The 13,005-nt window shown below is 30.8% G+C and overlaps 1 protein-coding gene across 1 annotated transcript in view; it reads right to left on the bottom strand.

The window, feature by feature from the left end:
* The window catches only part of LOC106471058 (protein N-terminal asparagine amidohydrolase-like), a 37,847-nt gene that overhangs the window by 16,153 nt on the left and 8,689 nt on the right, over positions 1–13,005 (bottom strand). Inside the window, exons 5-9 of the mRNA XM_013931646.2 lie at positions 12,633–12,741; positions 11,041–11,114; positions 8,455–8,508; positions 5,087–5,140; positions 3,280–3,380 (exon numbers count right to left, since the gene is read on the bottom strand). Coding sequence (XP_013787100.1) covers positions 3,280–3,380; positions 5,087–5,140; positions 8,455–8,508; positions 11,041–11,114; positions 12,633–12,741 — 392 coding nt within the window. The remainder of the gene's footprint in view (positions 1–3,279; positions 3,381–5,086; positions 5,141–8,454; positions 8,509–11,040; positions 11,115–12,632; positions 12,742–13,005) is intronic.

The following is a 13,005-nucleotide window of genomic DNA, read 5'->3' as shown; positions in this document are numbered from 1 at the left end:
TTCTTCATTACCCATTCAAGCCGTCTCCAGCCATTATTAGGTATGAGGATAGACATCAAAAAAGAGGCAAGATCCTACTGACAGTGTCTCAAGTAAGCACTATCTATGGCAATTGCTGCATAATGACAAACCATCTTTCCTAAAATAAAGAGGATGCGTTTTTGTCAGATGGAAAAGTATGCGAAAACTCTAAAGATTGCAAAGCAAAGTGAAGAGGGTGAAGAGTTTCTGGAAAAGTGATAACACAAAAATCCTAGATGAATGAGATATTGAAAAAGCACAATCTGAGACTTGGAATTATGTACAATCCATTCCAAAGAAGCTATCGGGAAGGTCAATTCAGTGTGAGACAACAACTGAATATGAATCCTTCCATCATCTGTAATGATGGAAATCAATATTATATGTGCAGAAGACATGAGGTGCCAATGCCAGGTTGAAAAGATAGAGCCATAAAATGATAAACCACTCCATGAAGATACTGGCAAGTAGATAGGTGAATTGATACACGTAAATATGCATCTTTGAAATCCACTGTCATCATCCAATAAACTTGACAAAGGAACTTTCACACGATTCTTATTGGTTCTATCTGAAAAGTAGGAATATCTATATAAAACAAAAAAAAATGAGATGAGAAATATCTTGTACCAATCTCCTCTTTTGTTTGGCACCTCAAAGAGATGAGAGTAAAAACCCTGAAGAAACATGAAAAAATAACATCAATATCCCCCCCAACTTCCAGACAAAGAAGTCATCCTGAACAGAGAGTCAACGAATGGGTCATAAAGACCAGCCTTGCTTACATCAACCTTAAGTCACACGAAAAGTATGAGTAGATGTAGCAAGCATTGAAGAACATCATACACAGGATTCTGGAAAGTAATAATAATAAGAAGCAAAACAACATGCTAAAACCATAATCAACTCCTGCTCACAAGCTTCCTTTGAATGAGAAACAAGTTTATATATATAATAAATACCTTTGAAAAGAAGAAAAAACAAGCACAAGATTTATATAAACACATACAAATATACGTAAAGAGGTCAGCTGATTAAACGATGCGTACTTTGAAACACAGCCCGACATGGAAAAGTGTCAAAGGAATATTAGAGCATTGTGGTGAAATAATATGAGATCAGTAGGTAATGAAGATGTCAAAACAGATATGTGATCCACATTCTAAATAACCAGATGATGAGAATAGCTAATAATGTTGCAAAAAAGAATTTCTCAAACAAGACAAATCATATTGTATACGGCAAAATAAACAACCACATGGAAGATCAAAAACTTGAGAAGGAACAGTGGAAACAAAGGAAATTGTTGAGTGTTATGCAATTTAAGCATCTGCACGATCGTGATATCTGCCAGGAATACCAGTACACAACAGCATGAATATTTTGAATTATTAGGGCTATCAATGGAGCTACAAGGCTACCCTGTACACTGCAGACAAATTGTGTAAGTAAGGCCTCTTGATAAGTTATAAAACTTCCAACAGTGGTGGAAACAGCTGCATCATAAACAATATTGTAGCTAAGTTAAAAATGTGACTGTCAACAACAAAATCTTAATATAATGATGAACAATAGTATGATAGCAACAACAACAAACATTTGACACACGTGTGATGATGATAAACATTTAATTCTTGAACATTTGGAAATGTAATACTCCATCTTCGGCAAGCTATATTGAACAAGGTAAAATATTAGGAACAAAAATCTTTAACTTCCAAAGCTCCATTGTTTTGTAAAAAGGAATTAAAGTACTGAGTAAAAGGAAGAAATTAACTTAAAAGGAATAGGTTAGTGCTACAATTATAACAATATTATGTTTTTGTGTGAAATTACACAGTTTATTCAAAACTGACTTAATTGAAGTGAAGTTTTGTTATTACTTAAAGTTGGGAGTTCATTTATAAAAGATTGATTTTAATCAAAAGTTCAATATTGGATGATCCAGATGAGATGACTTTGAAATTTTTAGTTGAGATGGGGGTGGTTGCTGGAGGATTTGATAGATATTTTCCAGTTCTCCTTGATACTCCCATACGTTCACATGTTGGCAAGTGTAACTGGTGTATAGTTTTGCCAATGTAAGTGGCATTACAGCCACCACATGCGTATTTGCATATGGTCCTGGAATGCATAGGATAAGGTTATAGATCTTTAGACCTAAACAGATTTCGATTCTTGAAAGATAGTTTAAATATCATTTGTAGTTTAACTTGTAGATAAGTAGTTTTAATTATTCTTAAATTTTGTGACTTCAGTATGAAATTTTGTTTACCTGAAAAAGGGATGATTAGTCTTAATGAGTATTTGTATACAGTATATTGTTGCTGTGGTGGTTCAATTTTGTTAGAAAAGAATTTGCATGTTAAGGATTGAATAAAATGCAAGGGATAGTCATTGTTTATTACAATATTCTGTAAGGTGGTTATTTTGGTATGAAGAGAGAGGTAGTCAAAACAGATGGTATATGCTCTACTTAGAAGACTGAGTAGTTACATTTAAACGAGTCTGTAATAAAACTGTTGAAAAGTAAGGCTGTATATGTTTTTTTGTGATAAACAGATGTTGTGAAGTGGTTATCTAATCTGCTGTTTGGATATCAAGAAAGGGAAATTTACCATTTTTTTAAGTTTCACAAATAAAATTAATGTTAGGGTGTTTCAAATTTAAATAATCCCAGAATTGTTTGCAGTGACTAGAGCTACCAAAAAGTAAAAATGTATCATCAACATACTTTCTATATAAAGCTGGTTTGTACTCAGCAGGACAGGAGTCTAACCAAGAACGCTCATAGTAAAAAAGGAATGCGTTTGTGAGAGTCGGCCCTAAAAGTGACTCCATTGCCATGCCATCTATTTGGTCATATAGCTAATCTTTGAAGACAGAGATTATCCTTATGGGAAAGTTTTAGTAATTTTTCAAACTGTTGACAGTTAAAGCTTGTGTATTTTTTCATTTTTGTTTTGAAAACATCTAAATTATGGAAGAAAATTAGAGCTTTTGTAAATCACCTGAAGCTTGCACAGTAAGTCATATGATATATGGAGTGGAGGATTATGGGCAAGTAATACATACTCTACAATGCATAAAGGACAATAAGAAATTTTCAATTATGTTTTTTGACAGCATGAATTCAAATTCAACAGCTGAAGGCTTTCAGCATCTCAAAGATAAGTCTTTCCCAATTTGAAACCGTTTTAGAAGTTTAGAACATGAAATTAGAAATCCAAACTTTTGAGGGATTTGAAAATTACTCACATCGTAGCAACTTGTGAAATATCTTGTTGACCTTAAAGGTACATCAGGACCCTTGTCTGGAAAAGTTGCTGGAAATATTTCTCCACTTTTTACATTAACTCCTGGAAATAAATTTCAACGGTCAAATTAAAGACATATCTTTTACACACCCATCTAATTTAACCCTTTAATATAAAATTCATGTTTTCTAATAACTTATATTTTTAGAATAATAAAGTATAGAATTTATAATTAGATGATAAGTCTAGCTAAGCACTAACTGAAGATGTATTATTTACTTGTTTGATCAGATTATTTACAAACCTTACATTTCTCTGAACAACCTAAACATAAAAATAGGGACATAAAACATATTCACAATCTACATGCTTAAAAAAAAAGGAAAAAGAAAATTGCATACTATTTAACTGTTTCAAATATTCGATCTACTTAGTGAACAATATTAAAATTCATACAATAATTCAGGTTTTTTTTTTCTTACAAGTTCTGCAAATTTCATAATAAAAAAACAAAAAACTGTAGTCAGTAATTTTACAGAATATGTAATAAACAGAATTGATAAATTCAACCAATACTCATACAAAACTATCTGTACCAGGCAGTGAATGGTTAAAGGATAAAAACCCTGAAGAAACTTGTTAATAAACACAAAAACAAAAGATATAATTCTCTTCCACATCATAAGCCACTCACTATAATAAGCATATAAAAACAAAACATCAAGACTTGTTTCAGTCTCCTTTCTACAAGCCAATAGGTAAGAAGTATTTTTTTTCTTACTTTGTCATCTTGTGTTTATCATAATATTCATTTATAGCATTACGTTTATTTATTTGACTTATTTTCTGCTTCATTACAGGTTTAATGAGTTAACCACTTCAGGTATTTTCAAAATACTCAAATATTTTACGTTTCCTTCTAGAGGCTCCATGAACATCATTTGACCATTTTTCCTAACCATTCCAAACTGAATAATTTAGTGGAGGAGTCACTGTAATAAAAAGAACACTACCTTGCCATTTTGGCATCCTTTCGAGACCAGGGTACCTGAATTCTTTAAATTATGTCTATTATTCTGTGTATAACAGTTAACAATTGCATGAAAATATCCAAAATAGTAAACTTTTCAAGTGGAAAAGCATTCACATCTAGTTAACATTATAAGTAAATTACTGGAATTAGAGTTTAATAAATACTTTCAAATTCATCAAATTTTTTAATTACTGTGCACAAAAGCAATGCTGTTTTGTAAAAGAACCTTTTCTATAGTATAATATATTCTACAACCAAGAAATGGGTGTTCACATAGAACTCTCTGTCTTTACATACCATTTTGTTTATGTGTATGCATGTGTGTTTTATTGCTGCATGAAAGAACACACCTTTGATTTTTTAAATACCACAATTTATAATTCAAAGCTGAGAATGATAACCATAATAAAGAAAAATTTAAAGTTCTAATGGAGTAAAAAATGTTTAATGTTATTAAATGTACTTCTGTGTATTTTTTAAAACCGTATCTAGTCCATAGCATGGTTCCAATCATTTTTAAGGCCTACAAAAAGAAACCCATGGTTGTAATAGATGATGTGTTTGTGAAATGTACAATTGTCTTGTTTTTCCTCAATTTTGTAAAACAATAATGCTTAGGTATTTAAGAAATTCAAATGATTGATTTCTCGAGTAAAGAAATATGCTGAATAATAAAACTTAACAAGTCTAAGTTGATATTTTAGCATATAGTTTAGAAATGAGATTTTTCTCCAATAAACCTTATAAAATTATCCAAAATAAAATCTTTACTCACCAATCCCATAAATGACTGGCCAGTTGATATTCCCCCTCAGAGAATTGTTCAACTCTTAAAAACAAACACTTGCTCAGTTATTTTTCAAAGGAAGCAATATCTCTCCATTATGGACAAATAAAAAAATTAAATTACAAGCATTTTAGTCACCTCTTAAAATAGTTTCCTGCTTAGCTTAATTTATTTATATCAGAGGAAAACTAGTAGCACCTAAAGTCACCTCTCAAAACAGTTTCCTGCTCAGCTTAACTTATTTATATCAGAGGAAACTAGGAGCACCTAAAGTCACCTCTCAAAACAGTTACCTGCTTAGCTTAATTTATTTATATCAGAGGAGGACTAGTAGCCCTAAAGTCATCTCTTAAAGCAGTTTCCTGCTCAGCTTAATTTATTTATATCAGAAGAAAACTAGTAGCACCTAAAGTCACCTCTCAAAACAGTTTCCTGCTTAGCTTAATTTATTTATATCAGAGGAAGACTAGTAGCCCTAAAGTCATCTCTTAAAGCGGTTTCCTGCTCAGCTTAATTTATTTATATCAGAAGAAAACTAGTAGCACCTAAAGTCACCTCTCAAAACAATTTCCTGCTCAGCTTAATTTATTTATATCAGAGGAAAACTAGTAGCACCTAAAGTAATTTTCTATTTGTACATCACAAATACCATTAAACTATTTTTATTTGCCAAATAAGTATATTAAGTGCATACATACGACCATTCAAAAATTCAATTATTAAGTTCAGTTATCATCTATATCCCCCCCCCCCCATGTATGTATATTATCTTTTAATGTCCAACATACACTGTAACTAAAAAATAGTAATATTACCATACATGCGAGTGTGTCTGTTTTCAGAGATCATAAACAAGATGTTTTCGGGAAATAAAAGTAATATCTAAACACAAGGCTTTACACTAACTTGTTTGGCAAATAACAAATGTTTAATAGTTCTTTAAAAGCTACTCGGAGAAGTGCCAGCCACGCTGGAAAAAACAGAGTGAATAATTCACAGGTTGCATGCTCTTATCAAACAAAACCACAGATATGGTCAAAACCCCTAATACTTCAGGAATGAGATACAATCGTAAAAAAATTACATAAACATAATTCAGATCTTTCATTTAATATAATTTTATAAAAGAAACTACAAAATAATATTGCTAAAGTCTACCAGAAGCCATAATATTAGTCTCAGTATTTGCAATGCATTCCATGTTTTTTTCAAGACTTCCCTAATCCTCTCATGATCTTCACAGTCCTCCATACAGCCTTTAAACTTAACATTGTTCAGCATTTTTCATTTAACTTTAAAAAGCAAATTTATACAAATTTTTAGGTTGGTGCAAAACTTATGGCCATGGCAGTAGTCAACTTACGAGAATTTCCAGGAAGTGCCACATTTTCTATTTCATAAATTTTAATACATTATCAAATATAAAATCTATGTTTGTGATAATAATTATATTTTATAATATAAACTACAAAAGAAGAAGGAAAAAAAAAGGTCCCATTGTTTTAACACAGTGTTTTTACCTGCTATTTTAAACTTTGGTATCTAGTGGAAGGATTAACGAAAACCAAAAACAACAAGCTACAGGAAAGGCTTGTTGATAAAATACCAAATTCTGGTTTTACAATAAATGTTCAACTTGCAGCCTGCTTCTTTTTTTTTTTTATATAATTTTGGATTGATTGTTGTTTACAACTGGTCTAAATATTTGTAATTATGTTTGACTTATCAACTGCCCCTTGATGGTCATTGACTAAATGCTAGAACCCATTGACCTTTTGCCAGCTGCTATGCTAATTTCTAAGTATAATCTGTGCAAAAATAAATTACTAATTAATTAATAAATATTAACAGAAATAAAGAAAAACATCCTTATATACATAGGTATTGCTACATTTATTTATTTCTACAGAGGCAGTTCTATCAATCAAGGCTAACGGGCAGTATCATTTCCATTACTGATTAATTCATCACGGCTCAGCAACAGACTGCTACTGAATGAAAGAATACAACAGCATAAAAATTGCAGTATTTGTAAAATCATTACATTTACCATAGGCGATAAAACAGTGTGCATCATTGTCAGAGCTGTGTTACAAATTTACGAAAGAGGATGTTCTACAAAGCTACATCTGTATTGTAGGGTTATGACAAGGGTTTCAATTTACCAACAATATCATATATATCCTAATTTTTTTAATCAGTGAATTACTTGTTGTTTGAATAAACTGTATGTTCAAATAAATGGATGGATTAAATATATAAATCTAAAGTTAGTGACAAGTAGGCATTAGTGAAGTGTAGTGGAAAAAACAACAACAACAAAAAACAGTCTATGTTCAGTTAAACTACAACCTTATTCTAACTTTATAAATATTAGTTGTTGCACACTTTATCTCCAGATCAAACAGCATACGTTAACCACTGAATTGTTTTATAGCCAACAGGTTAGCTTATTAATTGACCAATGGTGGAATCATGCTGACCACTAGTTTAGATTGACACACCTGTCTTTGGAGCATCAAAATGTCCAAGAGAAATGAAGAAATAAATACAAGTAGAAAAGAGCAAACAAGTTTTGAAATAAATAAATCTAGTGACTAAATATATACACATTTTCTTTATTTCTACCAATATTTATTCATTAATGTTTCACTTTTGCACAAAATATCGTCTTTAAATTACAAGCCCTGTAATAACAAAAAACTGTTTTAATTACCTTATTTAATACAGTGAGAAGTGAATTTATTTTGCTTTGAATACTGTTGTTGTTTTTTTTTTTTGGCGTAAAGTATGATTGCTGGAATGACAATATTTAAGTGATACTGTGAGGTTTACCTGTGACTGAAAATGGTTTGTGTAAAATAAGCACCTGAGATTGTATCTTTTTCTTCTTTGGTGTGTTAGCCAGTATGTCCTACTCTGAATAATGGATATATGCCACAAATGAGATTAATTTTACTGACCTTGAACCTGAGTGCAAAGATGAGTATGGGAACATGAAATGTTTAATTACTTGTGAAATAATAATATTCTCCTTAAAACACATCAGCCAAGTCTCAACTGCCAAGTAGTTAACATGTAATTTTTTTAGATCACTTTCACAACAATGCTAGAATATATCAGATAGTGGTCATGATTAACATAGCCTTTTTCACAGCCAAGCATGTTAAGTATATAAAATAAAAATAAAACCACGAAAAACAAAAATAAGAAACTAAGGTTTAATAACTACACAACTGGGTAAAAGAATAAAAATATTTTAACCCAGAAGTTGCTTATTTATTTCAATAAGCTTACTACTCTTCACAACAGAACATAAAATGCATTAAAAATAATATTTAAAAAAATAAACTCACCAGTAATACATGCTGTGACTAAATGTATACTAACTGGTTGCTTGTTAAATGTATCTGGAAATAAAATCAAAACTCTAAAGTTTCTCCAATGGCTTGTTTTAACTACCATTACATGCACTTTAACTCGTTTCCATAACAAAAATATATTTCAATGTAGCAAACAAACAAAAAACGAATTATTAGGAATATACACACACACACACACATTTATAATTGTCCCTTTTTCATTCACTGCTTGTCAACCATTGAGGTAGTGCTTTCATAGTATTGATAATTGCTTTTTACCTCACTAGTTTTTTAAACCAGTCAGAGATGGTTTCTAAAGCTGGTTAAATGGCAGATATGAAAGCTGATGTGGATAAAATCAATATTTTTTTTTCAGCATGTAAACAGTGGTAATCAGCTGTAGGGTCCTTGTATTTTACTGTCAAAAATGCAAGGCATGCCAAAACATAATATCATGACGTTGATCATAGCACTTTAAGATTAATGTCTAGTGTTTCAGAAAATTTAAAGGTAGACACATTTTTGTATAGAATTTCAAATGCCAAAAAGCAGGGTAAATATACTTTTGAAGTATAAAACATATTTCATAAAAAAAAAAGTTATTACTTTAATTCCTGATAAACCATACACACAGACGTATGGAAAACTATATAGATAATAATGAACTTAAAATAAGACCCAAAACTCGAGCACTTTCGAATAGATGACTATTCTTCTTCAGGAGAACAATGAAGAATAGTCAACTATTCGAAAGCGCTCGAGTTTCAGGTCTGATTTTAAGTTTATTACACTTTATATGCGATCCTTTGTGCTAACTCTTTTATCAAGATACATAATAAAGAAAATATTTATGGAAAACAAAAATGATATACGTAGTGAAGTCACAAACTATGAGTAAAAGCAATAACATGGTAAATTTAAAATTGGGCAAATTTACATGCTGAGCGAACACTTTCAGTCATGTGTATAATTAATGTGGCAGGGAGAAAGAAATACATAACATAAACTGTTTTAATACCATAACTTTACTTTGGAATGAAAAAACATGGGAAAATTGATACACGCGCTCTTTACGAACATCCTCATAGCTTGAATTAAAAACTTTACAAATTTTCTGCAACGTTAACAAGCTATGGGCAATTAATTGTAATCAATGCCTTCGTTAGTGGTAATTAGACTCATAACAAAACAATTGGTAAAGATTTTTGAAAAATTCAAGCTATGGAAGAATGTAGTATCAACAAGTGTGGTAAATTTCATGCTGACATTGGCTTTAAAGTTATCATCAAAGTCCACACAGGCAGGATCAATTTCTTTAGAAAACCCTTTGACAAGACAAATTATTCTCCTTACATCTGTTAAACAATGAAACCTACTTTAAATATTGTCTGTTATGGCTAAACTAACAACCACGCAGTCTAGCTTCACTTTCACTAACTTAATGTTTTCTGACTGAACTTTTTTTTATTAATAGATTTAGAAATTGCCCATCACAGCTAAACTGCCAATCATTCAGTCTAGATCTGTCTAATCATATCTTACTTGACTTGCTTTCTTCACTTCCTCACTGTATCTGCACATATTTATAACACGCGACAAAAAAATCAAGAAATAGCTGTCTCTCTAGTGACAACAATATTACATACAATGAGAAAAACTTACAAGCTCCAAGTAAGATTACGTCAATAATATTATGAAAGCCTAGTACAACATTTAAACTGCACACACCATGCACGACTTGTACCAAGTTACGTAACAAAATTTGTCACTGCTGTCGCTTTTAAAATAATTAACTTTTAACACTCATTATGAAAACTAAATATTCATGTATCCTCTTCAAACACCTCGTACTGAAACATGCAATCTTGCTACAATCATTTTGCATGAAGTATCTTTGCCATAACCTGATAACTCTGCTACTGCTGGGCAAAGTATGACTGCTCAGACTTTTATACTTACGTGGCACTTTCTTATGGATGGATGACAACCAATCATAAGGTAAACTATCTGAAGCAGTTCGTTTTCACATGATCAAGGGGGTGGCACTCCTTTTTTTCCTAGCTATTTCCAGAATTATTTTGAATATTGTATATGTTTAATGTGTGTTACTATTATTATCTCCATTTCAAAGATCTAAAGAGAAATGTTTGTTTCTTGACTGTGTTGGTTAGTGTGAGGTAATACTGATATTCTGACTGTTAGATAGGTATTGTACCGTGCTTTAATCATAAAATCTAAATAATGAAAAAACTTGGTTCAATTACAGCTGATAATTTGAACTCAATCAGAAAATTAATTTTTTTAAATTTGCTTCAAGCTGTTTCATTTCCATACAAGAAGGACTAAAGACTGAAATATCTTTCAAGTATAGTTTATTTTTTGCTCTAGTGCATGCTGGAACAACAGACAAATACAATAAAAGAAATGAATGTCCCACCCTAATGATTAAAATATTCTAAATACACTGAAGCAGGAATTTAGATACATTTGTTCAACTGCACAAAACATTTTGTGATTCTAATGAACACATCTTTATACGTGGTTATCCTTCAAAACTGTAAGGGTAAAAGATTGACTTACATATTAACCTGACAGCCAGATCTTCAGAATAACCTCGACTGTCAAGGAAACCACCAACAAGATGAAGTTCTAGTCTGCGGAAAACAAATACTTTATTTAGAAACAAACGGAGCAATATTTGCTAAAATGTAAAGTAGAGATAGCATGAATGCTGCTTGCTTTTTATTGTTTTATATACAGGTTTTTTTCTGCCTTTTGCTTTGATTTGAAGATGCATCAAAACTCCTACTGAAGACCTAAGACCAAGCACAGACCCTACAACACTGTTTTAAAACTATTACATTTATTAATAAAACCATGTCAAGATGATGAATATTTAACCCAGCGTGAAATTAAAAAATTTCTTTGTCATTCATGTATTTCTAAATCCTTAATAACAGAGCCAAAAATAATTAATTCCTTCCAATTTCCAAAAGACATATAATTTTCTTTATTAAATAAACCAATTAAGGTAATTTTTAAAAATAACCTTTCATTAAAAAATAGTACTAACAACGTCTAACACAATTTAACAATCCCACCAATGTTTAATGAACTGTGCTAAAAAAAGTTAAATCAATTTGAAAAAATATCTTTGATCTTATTTGATAATGATGAACCCACTTTGAAACCAATGAAGTTTAGAGATGGCTTGAATGTGTAATAAGAAAACTTTATCACGAGTTTAACACCGTAACAAACGTATAATGTTTTGGCAAGATTTTGCCATCATCATCAAGTGTAATAGTTAATCATTCAAACCATATTTAATCTTAATTTAAATTTAATCTTTATAAAATTGTATTTTTTCAAGTTTACAAATTCAGAGATATAAAGTATTTTTGTCTGAAAAATATTAAAACTTATTTAATTCATAGTTTCAATTTTTAAAATTTTAACATAAAAGGTTTACATGAAGTTAACTTTCTAACAACATGCCACAAGTTAATATAAATAACTTAAATCAGTTTTGCCATAATCCATTCAATGTTTATGCAAAATTATTTTTAGACATGCTACCATAGTAAAAATCATACTATTATGAACTATATCTTTATTCTATATGCACGTCTATACAAAAGGAAAAAAAAGAATATAAACCCCAGTTCTTTTCCCAGTAGACAAACCTGTTTATAGTACTGGTATTATGTGACCCACAAGAACCACTTAAGCCACAAAAAATGTACATGTACTACATACAGCTACATAGCTGGGTAAACTTCCCCCTGATTGTACATTTGTATTGACACCAAAGTCAACATACAACAGTTTGTACTTAGTGAAAATAGTAAAAAGTCAACAGAATCAACTCTGCCAAAAGATATAAAAGGTCTGTTTACATTCCTTGTCAATATTAGTTTAAAAGCTAATACAAATATATATATATAAATACACATACCCCAAAAAAAATACAAACTTCGAATGAGAATGGTGATTTATTGAAATTCAAACAAAGAAATACAAAGAAAAGGTTTGATCTTTTATCAGAAAGGCTAATATATTTGTATTGATTATATACATGGCTAATCTATACACTTTATTTAAGTCTTCATATGATTGAGTCCTACTAACACACACACACAACTTCTAGCTTCAAATGGTCAAAACCTTACCTGCCATCTGGTGTATTCATAGAAAACTCTTGTACTCTTCGAATCATATTGGCAACCCCTTGTTCCATCCCACAACCGTCAAAGTTACCCAGAGCCACTGCTCCAGAGCCTAATAATGTATTGAAACTAAATTAAATATTCCAGTTTTTCTCCCCTCTAAAGATGCTTCACACACAATTTTAAACAACTGCCTGAATACTTATTAAAATATGAACTAGTAACCAATGACAAGACCAGAAACATCATACTTTGGTAATTAACATAAGCTTTTCAAAGCAATCATAATGTTGAAATACACTTTATGAAAGATAACGGAGCTCATTAAAGTAAACAGTAATTTTACTTAATGTAAAGTTATTACATGTTAATCTAG

Source organism: Limulus polyphemus, unplaced genomic scaffold (genome assembly GCF_000517525.1).
Source record: "Limulus polyphemus unplaced genomic scaffold, Limulus_polyphemus-2.1.2 Scaffold4378, whole genome shotgun sequence".
NCBI lineage: Eukaryota > Metazoa > Arthropoda > Merostomata > Xiphosura > Limulidae > Limulus > Limulus polyphemus.
The sequence above is the reverse complement of the archived record's forward strand: the minus strand, read 5'-3'. Positions and strand labels throughout refer to the sequence as shown.